At 38.2% G+C, this 22,045-nt stretch overlaps 1 protein-coding gene across 8 annotated transcripts in view; it reads left to right on the forward strand.

Moving 5' to 3' along the window:
• The window catches only part of LOC308688027 (protein NLRC3-like), a 91,950-nt gene that overhangs the window by 37,851 nt on the left and 32,054 nt on the right, over nt 1-22,045 (forward strand). For 4 of the 8 annotated variants that reach the window (XM_081360857.1, XM_081360856.1, XM_081360858.1 and 1 more), the window contains one exon: nt 8,057-8,230. In XM_081360857.1, coding sequence (XP_081216983.1) covers nt 8,057-8,230 — 174 coding nt within the window. Of the gene's footprint in view, nt 1-137; nt 896-8,056; nt 8,396-9,429; nt 10,509-22,045 lie in introns of those variants that run through there. The other 4 variants (XR_014029815.1, XR_014029816.1, XM_081360859.1 and 1 more) reach the window with 2 other exon arrangements.

A 22,045-nucleotide genomic window follows, 5' to 3' on the forward strand; every position in this document is an offset into this window, starting at 1 on the left:
ACATATCTGTCAACAATAAAACAAAACAGCAGTTGAACTATTCTCTATTGTGGCAATTATACTAAGTTCACAGGAGCAAAATATAGACATTTACAGCTGTTATTCTATATGCTAAATATTTGTCATTGTTCTTTCAGAGACAAGCGGTGACAATGCCACCCACAGAGGGACAAGAGTCAGCCTCTCCCCCTCCAAAGAAGACAGCAATGGCAGAGCTATATGGGGAGGTTTTTAAAAAACAAGACCAGGTCAAAGCTCTTTCCCAGATTGTTGAGGATGAAGTTGCTTCATATAGGTTAGCAGACTCCATTGGTGTTGATGCTGATCCTTTCATGTGGTGGAAGACCAATGAGTGCAAGTTCCCTCATGTAGCAAAAGCGGCAAAACGTCTCCTCTGTGTCCCAGGGACTTCAGTTCCTAGTGAGAGAATTTTCTCCACTGCTGGGGACATCGTTAGTGCCAACCGGTCTCGCCTTGCACCAGACAGTGTTGATAGACTCATCTTTTTGCACAAGAATCTCTCAATAGTGGATGAGTAAATAACATTGCACTTTGTATCCTGAATGCAGTATTTTTTTATTATATTATTTTGCTCTGCTTTTTTTTATTCAAAGCACAAGCTAATTTATGTTTGTTAAAGGTAAAAGTGCACTTTTTCTTTCACATTGATCACTTCATATACCAGTTATCAAGGTTTGGAATTGGGATCCACTTGAATATTTTGAAGTGTGTTTGTTTACATTTTGTATTTCATATAAGTGATAGTTGAAGAGGTTGTATTACTTAGTGTTGTTCAGTACAGACTAGAGTGTTAATTTATTCCATACATTGATGTTCTTCCTACTGTGACATTCTGTTTATGCTCATAAGAAAAATAAAACATATTTTTGGGATGAAATAGCAGTCTCTTTCTGCACAAAACATGTATCGAAACCGAACCGAGAACGTGGCCCAAAAACCGAGGTACGGACCGTACCGTGAGCTATCTGTACCGTTGCACCCCTATGAATAACCACATCAATTTATTATTCCAAGGTTGTCCGATTGCCAGATCTTGTATTAAACGTATTAGAGATGCACCGATTACAATTTTCTAGGCCGATTCCGATTTCCGATTTTTCATTGAGTTTGACCTGCCGATACCGATTTTAGCCGATTCCGATTAAATTTTTTTCTAACCACTTTACAGCACACACAAATATTTATTTTCGATCTTTTCTTTAACCCTTTCACGCGTAAATTTAAAATATTCTAACTGACACCCCCACCCCCAGAGTGAGTTTTTTCAAGGCGAACGTTCCCTTTAATGTTTCCATGGCGACGCGTCACGCGATACACCGCAGCCACAATAATACTGTATGACAGATGTGTCGCTTTTATTTAGCTTTTCCTTTTTTATTCAAAATATTCACAAACTTGCTTACCATGTCATCAACTAGCCTATCTGATATTCCGATTCTCAAATACGTGTGAGTGAGTGTGTTTGGTCGTTTAAAAACCTTTATAAATATCTTGATCTATAACATGAGATGGGCGCCGCAATGTTGTCCTGTCAGTCGGATTTACAGCACGTGAATTCATCAGTTTCACCCGAAATAAATGCAAGAAAGTGGCCGGTGAACTGAGAAGAATAGAGTCAACTTTATAGTTAACGTTACTTCCACTATGTTTGTCTGATATGAATAACACATGTCGGCAAATTATATTTGAATAGATTGTTATTGCTGCTTCCACAGACATCAGTGTGTATTTTACAAACTCCAGATGTATTGTTTTACTCGTGCTTGTGTGTATTTAAATATCTGAAACCTAAAATAAACATTATGAGGTTGAAAACACTGCTTAGTTGTGATATGACAGCGCTGAACGCGTCCGACTCTGGCTCAGCGCCAGCCAACGCGCGAAAGCACAGTTTGAATCTGGCAGTTATGCAACGTCACTGAACATCCTAAATGTGGCACCGTAACGTTACTCTCAGGGGCACAGAGATAAAAATCCCATATATGAGACCGTACCGCTCAAAAGGTTAATCATGCGGCGCCCGAGTGCATTTGACCGGCATAAAATCGGCATATGTCAGACTGATAGGCCGGTTGCCGGTCATGGCCGATCACGTGAAAATCGGCCAATTCCGGTCACCAGCCGATCAATCGGTGCATCTCTAAAACGTATCCTAGTCACACAATCAACACTTCATACAAATTTCAACCCATTTGTGAGCTCAACCTGGCAACCTACAACCCAGTTGCGCTGTTGACGTCTGCGCAGGTAGTAGTTGGGAAGTTGGATAAGCGTCACTGGTAGAACTGGGAGGAAAAGACTCAGTGGTAAATATTTAACGCAGTTAACGCAGCATCCGTTTTTTTTTTCGGTCATCCTTTTGCTGGCTTCACATTATATGATGCGCTCTTATTCATGCAAATGCTTTTAAACCAGTCAAGACACAAACACACGATGCACAGAAAGACCAGAATCGAGTTCTCTTTCGGCTTGAAGTTGAACGAACACTAACACGTGCAATTATGCCAAAATTTCCGTTTTGTCGAGTATCCTCATAAGAGCAGACTGAGCAGTCTTAAATGAGTTAAATAAAGTCTTAAATGAACGTAAAAAGTTGTGAGAGAATGAGGCGCGTGTGAGATCCGTGTCTCTGTCAGCAGCGGCAGATCTTAAAGGGACAGTAGCCAATGAAGCTTTCTGTCAGTAAAGTTAATCAAAGAACAAAGGGAACAGAGGAAATTACTCACTGCTCTTGACTAAAGAACTTTTGTAACTTTAATAAGAATGAATCTATATATAATTTTAAATTTTTGCAGTGCAAACTTGTTTTTATTTTTAATCCATGCTTCTTTTTATTTTTATTGAATATCACATATTTATTTATGTTAATATCTGCGCAATTAATGTGTATTTTAGCCATCCAGCACCCCCCATAAAGTTAAGAAAGTAATGTTTAAGTCAAGCCTGCCTGATGCCTTTCACAAAAGAATGATCCCAGTCTCTTCCACACAGTGAGGCATACTGTTTTAGCACTGAAATAGAGTAATTCAGCACTGTTTTTATTTTAGTATCGAATCGGTGATCGGTATTGGCCGATACTGAATCCCAGGAATCTGTATCAAAGGCAAAAAATGCTGATCGGAGCATCCCTAGTCAATAGATTATATGTCTTATACTTCGTGTTATTTCAATTTGTTAATAGATTTATTAACTGAAACATAACAGTGAAATAAATTAAATTAAATGATCGTAAAATTAAAACATTGATCAGGACTTGCTAACCGATGTTATTTGGCAGCATTTGTGTTTTAGAATTCTTTATTAAGAATTAAATAGGCTTACAGTAGGTTGTTATGATTTGCATAATTTTCTTTAATAAATAATAAAAACATTTCAACATAAACATTGCAATAAAAAAAATATTACATCGAGGCTTTGCATGAGCATAAGCAGGGCTGTACAGTGCGACATATGTCACGCGACATATGTCACACGACATTCATAATGTCTCCACGATCTGCTTTTGAAGAAATATGATAGTATCGTGCTACAGCGCACATTCTATCAGCTGCAGTTCTGCAGCTCAGTCCCAATACTGTAAAACTCGACGTACATTCACATCACATGTTAATGCAGCGGTAGAGTTACATTCACAGGACACTGCACTTATACACAATCACAAAAGTTGTCACAAATCATTTGCTCGTGCTTTAAAGCTTTGCCGGGTAAACATTTCTACATTAATTTCATCCCTTTAATGTTAATAAAACAACAAAAGAGAAAATCACTCACTACTCTTGACTGAATTAAGACTCTTCGCCCACTTTGGCCTAAATGTCCTAAATTTGGCCTAAATAAAGATAAGCATACATCAAACAATGAGAATATTTTATATAAAAACAAACCATCATTTACACAGTCCAGCATCAGACAACAACAGCACAGCATTAATGTTTCATTTCTGCTCCATACAGGCATTTGTATGCTCTCCACAATATCAGATACAGAGATGCTCAGTTCAGGTGCAGAGATGCTCAGTTCAGGTGCAGAGATGCACAGATACAGAGATGATCAGTTCAGGTGCAGAGATGCACAGATACAGAGACCATCAGTTCAGATGCAGAGATGCTCAGTTCAGGTGCAGAGATGCACAGATACAGAGACCATCAGTTCAGGAGCAGAGATGCACAGATACAGAGACCATCAGTTCAGATGCAGAGATGCTCAGTTCAGGTGCAGAGATGCACAGATACAGAGATGATCAGTTCAGGTGCAGAGATGCACAGATACAGAGACCATCAGTTCAGATGCAGAGATGATCAGTTCAGGTGCAGAGATGCACAGATACAGAGACCATCAGTTCAGATGCAGAGATGATCAGTTCAGGTGCAGAGATGCACAGATACAGAGATGATCAGTTCAGGTGCAGAGATGCACAGATACAGAGACCATCAGTTCAGATGCAGAGATGATCAGTTCAGGTGCAGAGATGCACAGATACAGAGATGCTCAGTTCAGGTGCAGAGATGCACAGATACAGAGACCATCAATTCAGATGCAGAGATGCTCAGTTCAGGTGCAGAGATGCACAGATACAGAGATGATCAGTTCAGATGCAGAGATGCTCAGTTCAGGTGCAGAGATGCACAGATACAGAGATGATCAGTTCAGGAGCAGAGATGCACAGATACAGAGACCATCAGTTCAGATGCAGAGATGCTCAGTTCAGGTGCAGAGATGCACAGATACAGAGATGATCAGTTCAGATGCAGAGATGCTCAGTTCAGGTGCAGAGATGCACAGATACAGAGATGATCAGTTCAGATGCAGAGATGCTCAGTTCAGGTGCAGAGATGCACAGATACAGAGATGATCAGTTCAGGAGCAGAGATGCACAGATACAGAGACCATCAATTCAGATGCAGAGATGCTCAGTTCAGGTGCAGAGATGCACAGATACAGAGATGATCAGTTCAGATGCAGAGATGCTCAGTTCAGGTGCAGAGATGCACAGATACAGAGATGATCAGTTCAGGAGCAGAGATGCACAGATACAGAGACCATCAGTTCAGATGCAGAGATGCTCAGTTCAGGTGCAGAGATGCACAGATACAGAGATGATCAGTTCAGGTGCAGAGATGCACAGATACAGAGACCATCAGTTCAGATGCAGAGATGCACAGATACAGAGACCATCAGTTCAGATGCAGAGATGCACAGATACAGAGACCATCAGTTCAGATGCAGAGATGCTCAGTTCAGGTGCAGAGATGCACAGACACAGAGATGCTCAGTTCAGGTGCAGAGATGCACAGATACAGAGACCATCAGTTCAGGTGCAGAGATGCACAGATACAGAGACCATCAGTTCAGATGCAGAGATGCACAGATACAGAGACCATCAGTTCAGATGCAGAGATGCTCAGTTCAGGTGCAGAGATGCACAGATACAGAGATGATCAGTTCAGGTGCAGAGATGCACAGATACAGAGATGATCAGTTCAGGTGCAGAGATGCACAGATACAGAGATGATCAGTTCAGATGCAGAGATGCACAGATACAGAGATGATCAGTTCAGGTGCAGAGATGCACAGATACAGAGACCATCAGTTCAGATGCAGAGATGCTCAGTTCAGGTGCAGAGATGCACAGATACAGAGACCATCAGTTCAGATGCAGAGATGCACAGATACAGAGACCATCAGTTCAGATGCAGAGATGCTCAGTTCAGGTGCAGAGATGCACAGATACAGAGATGATCAGTTCAGATGCAGAGATGCTCAGTTCAGGTGCAGAGATGCACAGATACAGAGACCATCAGTTCAGATGCAGAGATGCTCAGTTCAGGTGCAGAGATGCACAGATACAGAGACCATCAGTTCAGGAGCAGAGATGCACAGATACAGAGACCATCAGTTCAGATGCAGAGATGCACAGATACAGAGATGATCAGTTCAGGTGCAGAGATGCACAGATACAGAGACCATCAGTTCAGATGCAGAGATGATCAGTTCAGGTGCAGAGATGCACAGATACAGAGATGATCAGTTCAGGTGCAGAGATGCACAGATACAGAGATGATCAGTTCAGATGCAGAGATGCTCAGTTCAGGTGCAGAGATGCACAGATACAGAGATGATCAGTTCAGATGCAGAGATGCTCAGTTCAGGTGCAGAGATGCACAGATACAGAGACCATCAGTTCAGATGCAGAGATGCTCAGTTCAGGTGCAGAGATGCACAGATGCAGAGATGCTCAGTTCAGGTGCAGAGATGCACAGATACAGAGATGATCAGTTCAGGAGCAGAGATGCACAGATACAGAGACCATCAGTTCAGATGCAGAGATGATCAGTTCAGGTGCAGAGATGCACAGATACAGAGACCATCAGTTCAGATGCAGAGATGCTCAGTTCAGGTGCAGAGATGCACAGATACAGAGATGATCAGTTCAAGTGCAGAGATGCACAGATACAGAGATGATCAGTTCAGGTGCAGAGATGATCAGTTCAGGTGCAGAGATGCACAGATGCAGAGATGCTCAGTTCAGGTGCAGAGATGCACAGATACAGAGACCATCAGTTCAGATGCAGAGATGCTCAGTTCAGGTGCAGAGATGCTCAGTTCAGGTGCAGAGATGATCAGTTCAGGTGCAGAGATGCACAGATACAGAGATGATCAGTTCAGGTGCAGAGATGCACAGATACAGAGACCATCAGTTCAGATGCAGAGATGATCAGTTCAGGTGCAGAGATGCACAGATACAGAGATGATCAGTTCAGGTGCAGAGATGCACAGATACAGAGATGATCAGTTCAGATGCAGAGATGCTCAGTTCAGGTGCAGAGATGCACAGATACAGAGATGATCAGTTCAGATGCAGAGATGCTCAGTTCAGGTGCAGAGATGCACAGATACAGAGACCATCAGTTCAGATGCAGAGATGCTCAGTTCAGGTGCAGAGATGCACAGATGCAGAGATGCTCAGTTCAGGTGCAGAGATGCACAGATACAGAGATGATCAGTTCAGGAGCAGAGATGCACAGATACAGAGACCATCAGTTCAGATGCAGAGATGATCAGTTCAGGTGCAGAGATGCACAGATACAGAGACCATCAGTTCAGATGCAGAGATGCTCAGTTCAGGTGCAGAGATGTACAGATACAGAGACCATCAGTTCAGATGCAGAGATGCTCAGTTCAGGTGCAGAGATGCACAGATACAGAGATGATCAGTTCAAGTGCAGAGATGCACAGATACAGAGATGATCAGTTCAGGTGCAGAGATGATCAGTTCAGGTGCAGAGATGCACAGATGCAGAGATGCTCAGTTCAGGTGCAGAGATGCACAGATACAGAGACCATCAGTTCAGATGCAGAGATGCTCAGTTCAGGTGCAGAGATGCTCAGTTCAGGTGCAGAGATGCACAGATACAGAGATGATCAGTTCAGGTGCAGAGATGATCAGTTCAGGAGCAGATATGATCAGTTCAGATGCAGACATGCTCAGTTCAGGTGCAGAGATGCACAGATACAGAGATGATCAGTTCAGGTGCAGAGATGATCAGTTCAGGAGCAGAGATGATCAGTTCAGGTGTAGAGATGATCAGTTCAGGAGCAGAGATGCACAGATACAGAGATGATCAGTTCAGGTGCAGAGATGAGATGATCAGTTCAGGTGCAGAGATGCACAGATACTGAGATGATTAATAATTAAGATTTCTGTGCCACCCCAGACTGGTTGCTGGCCCTTGCACCCCTATGAAAAAATCCTGGCTCCGCCACTGCAGAGTAACGCCACACAAAAAAGAAAGTCTGAAAGACTAATTTATTTATTTATTTATTTTTAACCATAGCTTCCAAATTCTTACTGTTTAATAACGTGACCATTGTAATCAAGGCCAATTTTGAAATTGGGTAATCTCAGCATCACTAATTGTTATCAATCAGAAGTCCTTGTAAAGATAATCGATGTGTTGAAGAGCCGGGTTGTTTATTGTAGTGTATATTCTCTAAAAATAAAGCACACTGACATGAACACTTACTGTTGTTGTAGATTATCTCAGTGTTTGGTGACAGAGGAAGGTTGTGCTGCTCTGGCTTCAGCTCTGAGTTCAAACCCTTCACACCTGAGAGAGCTGGATCTGAGCTACAATCACCCAGGAGAATCAGGAGTGAAGCTGCTCTCTGATGCAATGAACCATCCAGACTGCACACTGGACAAACTCAAGTAAGTGGACCAGTAAGAATCATCCTGGTTGGTGTGTATGAGAGACTGATAGTTTATACTAGTTTTTGAACACTGAAGGGGTCCCAGTGTGTTAGAAAATGACACCAAACAGTCCTGACAAAGCATCCAGACGAGTTGTTAGTGAGAATGTGCTGAGAAAATAATGTAATCTGATTGCACACTGACACGTCAAAAGCGTGTGTTTCGACAGCCAAACGCGTGATTTGCCATAAAAGCATGTGTTCTTAACGTGCGCTTTGGGGTCACCAAAAAGTTTATCGTCACAAAAATGGGCATCGAAAACGTGTGTTTTTTGTAGGACAAAACGCACGTTATGAACGTGTAAACAGGTAAACCAAACAGGCAGTGCAAATGTGTGTGAAGTGTCCAAACAGGCGAAAAGAACGTGCTCGTTCCCTATAGTGTTCTCGAAATCGCACATCGAAGGCGTCATTGCTCGAGTCTGTCATGCTTTTGTCCCTATATGTGGTTTAGGACTCTTGTATTATCATTAAACCCAAGCAAATTTGACAGAGGAGAGGATTATAATTGGTGAGTTATTATAATCCAATAGTTATCATTTAGGTAAAAAAATAAATAAAAAAGAAGAAAGAGAGAAAACAGATTTTTTTTATTTCAGCACCTCGGACGGTCCCCTAATCCTTTCGTTCGAGACACATTTCGCAAATTTGCCAGTTGTAATTATTGTAACAATTTACAATAAGGTTTCATACATTATTTAACTACATTAGTTCACATGAACTTACAGTATAATGAACTGCACTTCTATAGCATTTATTGATCTTTGTTAATGATAATACAAGAGTCCTAAACCATATATGGGGACAAAAGCATGACAGACTTGAGAAATGAGCCTTCGACGTGCGATTTCGAGAACACTATAGGGAACGAGCATGTTCTTTTCGCCTGTTTGTACACTTCACACACGTTTGCACTGCCTGTTTGGTTTACCTGTTTACGCGTACATAACGTGAACTACTCAAAACACACGTTTTCGACGCCCATTTTTGTTACGATAAACGCGTTTCAAAAACATGCGTTTTCGGTGACCCCAAAGCGCACGTCGAGAATGTGCGTTTTAAATATCACACGTAGAGGACGCGCGTTTTAATGCAAAAAACGTGTGTTTCTGATTCGCGTTTTCCGTGACCACAAAGCGCACGTTATTGATGTGTCAGTGTGCAATCAGACGCCTGACCAGGCGTTTATGAATACTTTGGCTTGCCATAGATATATGCGCCTGCCACTCGACCCGTCACGGATATATGCGCCTGCCTCGGGACCCGTCATGGATATATGCGCCTGCCTCGGGACCTTACACAATATATAATACCCAGGGGGCAAAACACCAGTTTTTTAGGAAATCAGACATGGGCTGCTGTAAAAGGTTGTCATATAAAAATGAAATCTATGATGTCTGAGGATCACAGCCTGGGTGGCCAACCCGGTCAACAAGCTGCTGGAAACTTGTAATTAGGGTCAAAACAATGCTACCTCAAATTCTGCTTTAACTCCATGGATTCACCCAAACATGCTAAAAAGGTTTAATTATATCCGTGAATCCTGAGCCATATCTCCCTGATACTTTATGCTAGAAACAAACTGAGCACACCTTTCAGAAGAGTGGAAGCTTTCATCTGATGCCTTGATTGTACATGTAATTAGAATGTAAGAGTTAACAATGCCCCTTAATTCATAGGTAGGCAAAACAATTATAATTTGAACATTCCATTTGTAATCGTTAGCATTCTTTTCCCTTTGTTGTTGTTAAAATAAACAAATTACCATGTGAAGTTAACTTTTACTAGATGAAATCATATTTTGATCATTTTCACTAACCAGACAGTCCTCATGGCCCATAACACATTTAGAGGGAATTTAATTTCAAGCCTATAATAGCCTGTCAATTCAAACAAGATCCAAGAAAGAAGTTTACCATTAATGATGTTAATTGTATACTGCTCTGTTTCTGTATGTACAGTATATCGTTTGCATATTTATGCAATATCTATTATTTGTTTTGCAATGTCTAGTATTTCTAATATTCTTTCACAAGTGGGATAGCTTTATTTATTCTATCGAAATAAAAAAAAAGGATTTGAGGATTTTGGGTTAGGCTGGTTACTGTTCAATCCAGGTGTTTGGAGTGTGAGACAAAGGTACCGACAACTAAATGTTGAAAGACGAAAACACATGTGTGGAGTAGGTTTAAAAGTATTTACTGATTAAAACTGTTACATTAAGTAGCAATTTGTACAAAAAAAAAAAAGCAAAAAAAATTAATGTAACAGACAAACAGATTACAATTCAGGGTGATAACTAATTTCTGTAATAATTTTTATACAATTTGTTTAGCTGTTTTCAGAGTCACTGCTGCTGTCGCTGCTCTCTAGTGTTTCAGCATTCTGTATCCTACTACATTTGGTTGCCAACCCCTGGCAACGGCATCCTATGTATATTACAAATAACAAATACTTACTCATCAAATGTATTTAAATAAAATACAAAATACTGCTGTGAAAAAAGTATTTATTTAAAATACAAGTAATTTGTCATTTGAAAATACAAAAATACAAAAAAAAATTACAGTCTTCTGTAGTTTAAGTGTGGTGTTAGGTACATGTACAAATAAGTCGCCCTAACAACAAATTATTTAGATCAGTAGAGAGAGAGAGAGAGAGAGAGAGACCCCCGGCCGCGCGCACACTCTCACCATCTTCAGACACGAGCGCTGTATCTCTCTCCCTCGCGCATATCAACATCAATTAACACGATAGTTAATGTTGTTGTCTCGTTCTGCATCGAGCAAGGATACGTGAGTATTACTTTTTATGTACCTCAGCTAAATAAGATACGTAATTATTCAAAACACAACCTACAACTTCATTTTCTAATGTGACTAATGTAGTCTCGCTCGCACTGTTTAGTTTTTCACTTCATTTGTCTGCTATTTAGTCTCATCCGTGTCTTTGCTCCTCTGGATGTGTGGATGTCCTGGAGGGCCGGTTCTAGACATTAGGAGGCTCTAGGCAAAGTTCATGTTGGAGGCCCCCCACCCCCAATAAAAAAACACTTGAAACAAATATGATTCCTAACCTTTTTATTTATACAACATTTAATTTTAAATTGAGTATATTTTTAATTACACAGTACATAAGTTTGGACACATTACTATTTTTAATGTTTTTGAAAAGTCTCTTATGCTCATCAAGCCTGGATTTATTTGATCAAAAATACAGAAAAATAATAATGGTTTTCTATTTTACTGTACTTTAAAATATATTTCTGTGATGCAAAGCTGAATTTAGTGTCACGTGATCCTTCAGAAAACTTTATAATATTCTGATTTATTATCAAATGTTAGAAATGGTGCTTCATATTTATTTTATAACCTTTGATACTTTTTTACAGGATTTTTGATTTTAAAAAAGTCTTCACTATCACATTTTATATAGTTAACACATCCTTGCTGAATATTCCTGTTTTTTTCTGTATTTTTGATCAAATAAATGCAGGCTTGTAGAGCATAATAAGAAACTTCTTTCAAAAACATTAAAAATAGTAATGGGTCCAGACTTTTTACCGGTACTGTATGTACATATTACAGTTTTTCTCGATTGCTTAAACACTATAACCAGGCTTTTGAACTAAAATGTCAAAACCATAATGCCATTTATCAAAAAGCACACCCATTTCACTAAACTATAAACACTATTCCCTGTTTTGACACGAGTCAGATTTGTTGAACTGTCACTGCAAAACTTTAAACACAAATCCCTTCATTTCTCATTGCCTATGCCTATTTAAAACCCAAGCATCGATGTTTTACCACAGGTTTACAATAAAAAGTGATCATAATTAATTAATTTATGTCAAAATTGCACATTAGTCACACAGAAATAAATTACCGTTAGGTCTATTTCACAAAAGAAAGAGGACACACTTACTTCTTCAGTCGCGTCTGTTTCTGTTTATTTAGTAGAGGACATATTTACATCACATTTAGAAAGAATGATCATTTCTACAAATATATGCCACCAAAAATACGACCTGAGGAGCTTTAGCACTCTCTCGACTCCCATCGAATATTTTCAGTCAGAGAAACAGAGGAAGCTCCCGAAAAAAAAGTTGCTTTATTTTATGAGAGTCCGGTATAAAGAGACGAGACGTAGGCTACTGACAGATAAAACAAAAACATGATTGTGATAGCCATTATGAGTTGTCTGATTTCTTGAAGCGTTCACTGTTTTTTTACTATGCGTATCTTCAAGCGTTTACTATGTTTACTATGGTAATGGTTAGCGCACATAGTCTTTTGCATCACAAACAGAAGGCATTCAAACAAGGCATTATTTTAAAAGTCTTTAATGCTGACAGAATCATCCGGCGCTGCCGTCTCCCGAATCAGGTGAACTCCGCCTCTGTTCGTAACCACTCCTCTAGCCCGAGCTGGCCCGCTTTGGCCCAAGGTATTCGACGGGCCAGAAATCCTGGCCTTTGGCCCCGAGTAAGCCCTGATCAAGCCCCGGAAGTGACAGTGGAAACGCAACTGGCCCTGGCACGCACTAGCACAGCCCGGCCCTGGCCCGACAGTGGAAACGCAGCTATTCAGATCCTTCAATAGATAGATAAAAGGGCCCAAATCAGTTTATTGAGTTTTGGAACAATGGATCCAGAAAGACATGAAGGAAGAGATCGAGGAGGGATAAGGAGGAGGAGGAGGAGGACGAAGGGCAAGGGCAAGAAGACAAGCAGTCTCAGATGAAATTCAAGCCACTCTAGTTGCCCATGTCTTAGTCAATGGTATGACTATGAGGGAGGCTGGGCTACGAGTAAGGCCAAATTTGAGTCGCTTTACCGTCGCCTCGAGAACCTTCAGGGATCAGTGGTGGCAAACAAAATTATATCACTGTTTAAGAGACAAACATTTCCAATAGTCTTTGATGAGGTGTATTTTCTTGCAAGAAAAGGCCAGCAGTCGTACAGTCACACAGAGTGGCTGCAGAGTGTGACAGTGAAGGGAGGGCATCCTTTCTCCTTTATAGTCTTGACTCCCAGAATGTTATCTTTCTAGGCCAATGATGGTGTTTCAACCATACGTGGAACATTCTTAGACGTGTTCATCATATTGTCTCCTTGAGTGGAGGCCCTCCTGTCACGACCAACACTCTTTACCATTCCAATACACTTACATATTAGAATAAGGTTTGTGTGTGCTCTTTTACTGTCATATGATGGTCACGCACATCTTTCTGTAAGTACATATACATTTTTTTAGAGGAGAGACTAAAAAAAATAGTAAAACAGGGAAAACATTTTTGTTTTGTTGTGTGTTTGTTGTACTGTGTAGTACATGAATATGAATAAAAGTGCCAATGTATCCATTGGTTGTGTATTTTGTGTTCATCATGTGAAAAGGTTTGTGAGGGGGGGAACCACAAGCAACATAACTTACCAGTTTTGGAAATGTTGTTTTGAATTAATTGCACCAGTGTGTTAGACTATGTTGTAGTGTGTGTGTGTGTGTGTGTGTGTGTGTGTGTGTGTGTGTGTGTTTGTGAGGGCTTGTGTGTCCTGTCTGAGGGCAAAGTTTGGTTTTTCAGCAAGAGTGAATGAGTGTAGAGCTTCATTTTGACCTGAAAATAGGATATTTGGGGAATTGGGTGAGACGTTATGGATTTGTGTTTACAGTTTTGAGAATACGAGGCATAGTTTCAAGAAACGTGTTTAAAGGGCACCTATTATGCAAAATTCACTTTTACATGGTGTTTGAACATAAATGTGTGTTGGCAGTGTGTGAGCAAAACCACCCAAGAATGATAAAAATCCACCCAGTGTTTTTTTTACAATCTCAATAAATCATAAGCACTGTCTCAGAATGAGCTGTTCTCAGATTCGGTGCAATGTGACGTAGAATTGCGCAAGCCCCGCCCACGACTCCTTGATTGACACTTCAGTTTGAGCCTAGACCCGCCCTGAGTGAGCTGGACACAGAGTCCGCCATTGTTCGACGCTTGAGCAGCTGTAGACATGAATGTCTCCTAAGCGATTGAGGTGTGCTGTTGATGGATGTAAGAATGAACACAGCAGTCTTCATTTACTCTCGTTGTTACTCGAGGATGGATCTGTACTGTTTGTGATCCAGCTTACAGTTGGAACTGTTTCCAACACTCATAATGAATCATCATATTAGAGTGATTTCTAAAGGATCATGTGATAGACTGGAGTAATGATGCTGCAAATTCAGCTTTGCGTCACAGGAATAAATGATCATTTAAAAGTATAATAAATTGAAAACCAATTATTTTAAATTGTAATAATATATCACAATATTACATTTTTCTTCTGTATTTTTGATCAAATAAATGCAGGCTTGATGAGCAGAAGAAACCTCTTTCAAAAACATTAAAAATAGTAATTTTTCAATTTTTTGGCCTGTACTGTATATACAGTATATCTGGCAACCCTTCAGTGGAGCTTTAATGAAGAGAGAGAAGAAGAGCTTTATTATTTTACTGAGATGCCGCAGCCTTTCATATTCATATCTCACAGCGTGAGCGCGCTCGTCTTTTGCATCATCAACATTCTCAGTCATTCTCAATATTTATTGATTTAAAGTATCAGTATTAGTCTCAGATACAGGATATATTCATTCGCCTTTACAAGCAGGTGTTGTTCGTTACCATGGCAAACGCTTGAGCGTCCATGTTGAACACGCTTCTCGTGTGTAAAAAGTACATTTAAAACTTTACGTGTCGTAATTATACATTATTTAAGGTTATTATTTGATATTTATATTTTATAAAATATTGATATAGGACCAGTTGTTGTCAAGTAAGATTCACTCTCTATACTGTCCGGATGCGTGTGTGTGTGTGTGTGTGTGTGTGTGTGTGTGTGTGTGTGTGTGTGTGTGTGTGTGTGTGTGTGTGTGTGTGTGTGTGTGTGTGTGTGATTCTGTGTCTCTGAGATGATGTTCACTCGCAGAACTCAAGCTTCTGAAGAGAGAGAGAGAGAGAGTGTGTGTGTGTGTGTGTGTGTGTGTGTGTGTGTGTGTGTGTGTGTGTGTGTGATTCTGTGTCTCTGAGATGAAGTTCACTCGCAGAACTCAAGCTTCTGAAGAGAGAGAGTGTGTGTGTGTGTGTGTGTGTGATTCTGTGTCTCTGAGATGATGTTCACTCGCAGAACTCAAGCTTCTGAAGAGAGAGAGAGTGTGTGTGTGTGTGTGTGTGTGTGTGTGATTCTGTGTCTCTGAGATGATGTTCACTCGCAGAACTCAAGCTTCTGAAGAGAGAGAGTGTGTGTGTGTGTGTGTGTGTGTGTGTGTGTGTGATTCTGTGTCTCTGAGATAGGGCTGGGTATTGTTTGGAATTTCACAATTCGATTCGATTTCGATTCTTGAGGCTTCGATTCGATTTCGATTCGATATTGATTTATTAGCTTCGATATCGATTCAATAATAAGTAAATACACAAGTAATTAGTATATTTTTAAATAATGTGTGCAGTATTACCAATGTTTAAGAACAAATTGACCCCAGTTTCCTGTCATGGTTTATTTAGCAGAACAAACTGTACAATATTGTACATGTGTTGAATACAAACCACAACTGTAACAAACAGGAGCTTTATTAACGCCTCTAAAGTGCATGTAACTGTAAGTAGTAGAAAGTATATTTCTTTCTTCTTATACATTCAAGTTATAAAAGAAATGTAAACAGAAGCACAAAATGTGCATACTTATAAAAAAAAAGTGCAACCATAGATATTATAACATTACAAAGTGCTATTTTGCCAACACAATAAATAACACTGAACAGCTGATCAGAGAACCTTTGGCTTATTTACTGTGCCTATATGTAGGACATTACAGACATTTCCATCATATAACTCATAACATTTTAGTACAATAACATGTTAACTCTGAAGCATTTGTTATCAAACTAGTGCACATGCAGGTTTTTGTTCAAGAAAAGCAGCTGGTCTACATGCTCAGGCGTCAGTGCACTTCTCTGGGCTGTGACAATGTCACCAGCTGTTGAGAAGACTCTCTCAGCTGGTACACGACTACCAGGAATACAGAGGAGAGAGGTTAAAGGGCGGTATATGTCACTTTGATTGATTTATGGCCCTTAAGCCACGCCCCCTTTCTGACCGTGAGAATTTTCCCACGCTTGCCCCGCCCCCTTTTTGACCGTGGGAATTTTCCCACGCTTGCCCCGCCCCCTTCTACCCCATCCCTCCCACCTCCGGACAAGTCATGTGACCGTGAGAATTTTCCCACGCTTGCTCCTCCCATATGGGCGTGAACAGAACCAGGGAGATATTATAAACTAAATTATATATTAAATTATATATTTAATAATATAAAACGTTGTATAAAAGTTAAAATACACATGTGTTTAGTGTTCTCACACATCTGTAAAACTGCTACATAAAACACAAACTAGTTTAAAAACATTGTTAAAAAAGCCTTACATTTTTACATACCATTTGTTGAAAGAAGAACAAAAGTCTTATTATCTCCAAAGATGTATCCGGTAACAATAATGTTTAAACATCATATTGTTTAACAAATAACATTATGACAATGTATATTAAAACTGTTACAATAAAGACAATCAGAGATCAGTGTTTTTTTTATTATTATTTATTTATTAAAGAAGACACTTTTAAAACAATAATGAAATAAGTTAAAATGGCATTTTTCTCTAAAAGAGTTATTAAAAATTTGTGTTATTTTAAGATGTTAAAAAATCAATAATTTACAGAAAAGTAAATGTATCCATCCGCACAGTATCTGTAAAACTGTTACATAAAACACAAACTAGTTTAAAAACATTGTTAAAAGCCTTACATTTTTACATACCATTTGTTGAAAGAGAACCAAAAGGTATATCCGAAGCTCGAAAGGCTTAGAGCTTTTAACACCAAAAATGACAAAATCCGAAAAAGTGAATAGTTCTATTTTCTAACATACATTTAAAGAAAAAGCTGTACTTTCACAATTACATTGTGTTTAAAGGTGTATAAAACATTGTTTAAAGTTTAAATTATATTTTCTTAAAGATATCAAAATGTGTTAGTATTAAAACATCTAAAACAACATTTTATGTTAAAACATAAACCGTGGGAAATTTTCCCAAGATCCACATTAAAACATCTAAAACAACATGTATTAAAATTATACCGAGCAAATAGTTCTATTTTCTAATACATTTGAAGAAAAGTTGTACAATCACAATTACAAGAAAAAGCTGTACTTTCACAATTACATTGTTTAAAGGTGTATAAAACATTGTTTAAAGTTTAAATTATATTTTCTTAAAGATATAAAAAATGCGTTAGTATTAAAACACCTAAAACAACATTTTAAAGATGTTAAAAGTTTAAATTATATTTTCGTAAAGATATCAAAATGTGTTACATCCCCACCCCTCCCCACTTCTGTATTGTTTAACAGATAACATTATGACAATGTATATTAAAACTTTTTTAAGAAATGTACAATAAAGACAACTTTGTTGAAAGAAGAACAAAAGTTTTTTATCCGTCTCCAAAGGCTTAGAGCTTTTAACTCCAAAATCCGAAAAAGCAAATAGTTCTATTTTCTAACATACATTTAAAGAAAAGTTGTACAATCACAATTACAAGAAAAAGCTGTACTTTCACAATTACATTGTTTAAAGGTGTATAAAACATTGTTTAAAGTTTAAATTATATTTTCGTAAAGATATCAAAATGTGTTAGCATTAAAACGTCTAAAACGACATTTTAAAGATGTTAAACATTAATGACATAAGTTAAAATTGCATTTTTCTCTAAAAGAGTAATTAAAAATGAGTTAAGATGTTAAAAATCAATAATTTACAGAAAAGTAAGTGCATCCATCCATACAGTATTTGTAAAACTGTTACATAAAACACAAACTAGTTTAAAAGTGTCTCAAACACATAATATTAAAACCAGACCATGTTAAAAATCACAGTATCTAAAAATACTAATCCTTACGTTTTTGTAAATCCGTTTGTTGAAAGAGAGCCAAAAGGTATATCCGATGGTATTTACCACATCAAATGTATATCCAGAAGGTATATCCAAGACCAAAGGTTTATCCAACAACAAGGATATATCCATGACCAGAGGTATATCCAAATATATATCCAGAAGGTATATCCAAGACCAGAGGTTTATCCAACATTAAGTGTATATCCGGAACCATAGGTTTAGAGATTTTATTTACAAAAGTTACAAAGTCTCGTGAGGAGTTCAGCAAAAAGCGTCCACACGGTTACATCCCAAAAGTTAGACTGACCTCTGTGACATCTGCCCTGTAGCCACAGGTAGACCACTCCCACCCTAGACCCCTCCCACCCTAGAGACCACCCACCCCTAGAGACCTCCCACCCCTAGACCCCTCCCAAGCCAACTATGTATCGGGTAACAGATCAGCGGGTTGATTTTAATTAAAGAAGAGTTTTTGTTTCCCCCAATCATTTAAAACTTTTTAAAACAATGTATAAAGTTAAAATACACCGCTTTAGTATTCGTACGTTTACAACGTTATCTGAAAAAGTTAGGATTAATAGCTAGATTTTAGTTCAAATTAATAGTTAAAATTATTAGTTAAGTTAGAGTTAATTCGTGCTTTAGTTGAGTTATATTCACTAATTTACTGATTTATTCACTACAGCCCAATGGAGAAATCTGATTATTGTTTGAAAATGTGTATTTGGAATAAAAATAACGAATCTGTTCAAAACTATGTGCTTTTAACTTTAAAACCGTGAAACATAAGCGGTAAGCAAACATTTTCCACACACATGTGACACTTTCACATGCAACTTTAATAATAAAATAACTTTAATAAAATGATACAGATCTTTATAATACATAGGTGTAGGCTAGTATTTAAAACGCTAGACCTATCAGAAAAATGTAGACAATAATGTCTTCTTACGTATACAGATTTTAAACCCTGTTAAAAACAAAAAAGTCACCGTTAAATCATTTAAAACAAGTTATAGAATGTCTTTCACTGGCAACTTTTAAAGATGCCAGAAAAATGGTAAATTATGTTTCAAACGTGAACAACATATCGAACAACATCAGTTAAAAAATAATACATAAAGTGAATAGTTTTTAAGCAATACTTTTTAACATTACAATTCGCTATAAAATTTTGTTTAGTTTTTAGCTAAAATAGATCTTTCACTGTCTCGCAAAGCATAACATAAGTAATATTGTTGTAATCTTTGTCGGTTAGGATTTGACTTATGGTTAGTCACTTGTAATGTAATTTACTGTTATTACTTTTAAGTAAATGTAGTAACGTATAAATATGCCACCTTAAAATAAATGTTACCAGGAATTCTTAAAAGAATCAACTTTTCTTTTTGTTATAACTGACAAACTGGAAGGTAGACAAATATATTTCAACACAAAGTTTATTAACAATAATCCGGCAGAAGAACAAATGGTATGTAACATACACAGTTAGCACACATGATATACCGATCAATAAACAGAACATATGCTGGACCTTAAACATATTGCTGTAATGTAATGACTGTATATGTTCCCATGATGGGAGATAAGTGGCAACAGTTAGGAACACGTAAAAACCCTGCAAGCTCATAGAAGTGAAAATAACTGAACAGTTGGTAGCGAATGTAAATAACATTTTAATGATACTTTTTCCACTAAAAGGGTATAGTCTTTTAGAATACATGTTCGGGTTGTTTTATTTAAAATGTACATCGTCACAAGTGGTCTAATATTTGTCTACCAATAATGTCTACACACAGTAAAATGTAGTAGAAATACAGTTACACGTACACGTAACATGTACAAAAATAATAGGGAAATAACATCAATCAAATGAGTTTGTTTTAAAAATAACAATCAAATTTTACCTTCTCATAAAAGGATCGTATAATTCTCTCAACACTCGTTGAACAACGTTTAGTCGTTCAGAAATTAATGACAATGCAATTGTTAACATTTGTTGATCGTTTCTCACCTGTTCAATCTCCTGACGAACGGTTAACAATTCATTGCGTGTTTGTCTGTTTTCGTCCAATAATTGCCCGTGGCAGACCCCAAAAAATTCAGCAGTGTTCCTTAACTCATTCGTGTGTTGATTTTGGTGATCTAAAATTCTATAAAGAATCGTTACGATGTCTCTCTGCGACTCTGATGTAATCTCCTCCATCTGCCGGTAGGTTAATGGTTGTGTTACGTGACCTAAAATACCCAAAACATTTCTATTGACACTACGTAATGTATCATAACTCAGTCTGTGAAGATCTCGTTCGCCGAATAACGGGGGGCTGTTCCGTACAGAGTTATCCTCATCGGTGTTTGACGATTCCGACACAGAATCGCTGACTTGACACAACACGGCTGCTTGGGAATCCAGGAATATTTCCAATTCTCTTTCGGCATAATTTTGTTCTAGGATCAAACATACAGATCATTTATTATACGAATTGTTTAATACATAAAATACAATAAAGTGTATAGTGACTTACCGGTATATTCCGATGAGTTCACACTGGGGGTGGAATACTGGCAATGTGAATCCAAACATGGTCTATTGTAAGCACTCTCGATCACCTCATGGTAATCAGGCACGGATGTACGCTGTACAGGAATGTTTTGTTCTGGAAAATAACATTTATTATTTAAAAATCCAAAGAATAAAAATATTATGATAAGACAAAAATAAATAGTCTAAATATAGCATACCATCGTCAGGATAGCGTAATTGGCTACCATTAATCGAATCATATTCTCCGTAAACATCTCGTAGTCGTTTCACACCTCTACCAGATACACGGAAATTCAGACGCTCTGTAGGAGTTATCGGCCCGTAGCTGCACGTTGGTTCCTGATCTGATTGTTCGCAGACATACTGTTCAGGTGTGGAAGATGGGCTGATGTCCTCGTAGACCGGTTCACCGGGAACATCAACCAATGTAGATAACTCCACAGCATTGATAGTGCTGTGAGTCGCTGTGACCTCCGGATTACCTGTTGAATTATTGTAAAGAGTGTAAGTTTTTTTTTTTGTTTTTTTTTTTAAAGTTAAGAAAAATGATACTAAAAATAAAACACTCACCTAGAAAAAATTCACCGGGTAAAACACAATCGGGGAATGAACTATCATCTGTTCACCGAACAAGGATATAATGTTATTAGGCCCAGATGACAAATTCATTCCATAAAAATTTCATAAAACCTTTTGTTGAAAATACTTACAAAGATCGTTTAAAATTTGTGATAAATCTTCATCATAGCACTGATCCGATGAAACTTCTGCATCACGTTGATTTCCAGACATAATGCAGGCAAACTTACGTTTTGTGTTGCAACGGTTTGTTTCGTTCGCAAAGAGTTCCGTAAATGATTTAGGCAACCTCATTTTAAAGACTGTACAGCCATTTTAAAACACCTTTTTCCCGCCACATTTTCAAAGGGAGTCTATCTCTGTAGGTGGTAGAGATTCTGAAAACTGATTGTATGATTAGAAATACGTATATGACGGACCTGATCTCGTCTCGTTGAATAAGTGTATTAATCTAATTCACACGAATCCGTCAAAAGAGAAAATAAGATATGTGAACGCTAACACAGGGGGAAATAACATCATTGTAGACACATTGTCGCCAATCGCGCGCGTGTGTGTGTGTGTGTGTGTGTGTGTTTAAAAATCCTTAAAACTCATTGCTCTAAACTTTTAAATATGATTTTGTAGACGTCATCACATAACATAAGTTTATTTAGCAGATTT

The sequence above is a fragment of the Scardinius erythrophthalmus genome, assembly GCF_964197995.2.
Source record: "Scardinius erythrophthalmus genome assembly, chromosome: 1".
Taxonomy (NCBI): domain Eukaryota; kingdom Metazoa; phylum Chordata; class Actinopteri; order Cypriniformes; family Leuciscidae; genus Scardinius; species Scardinius erythrophthalmus.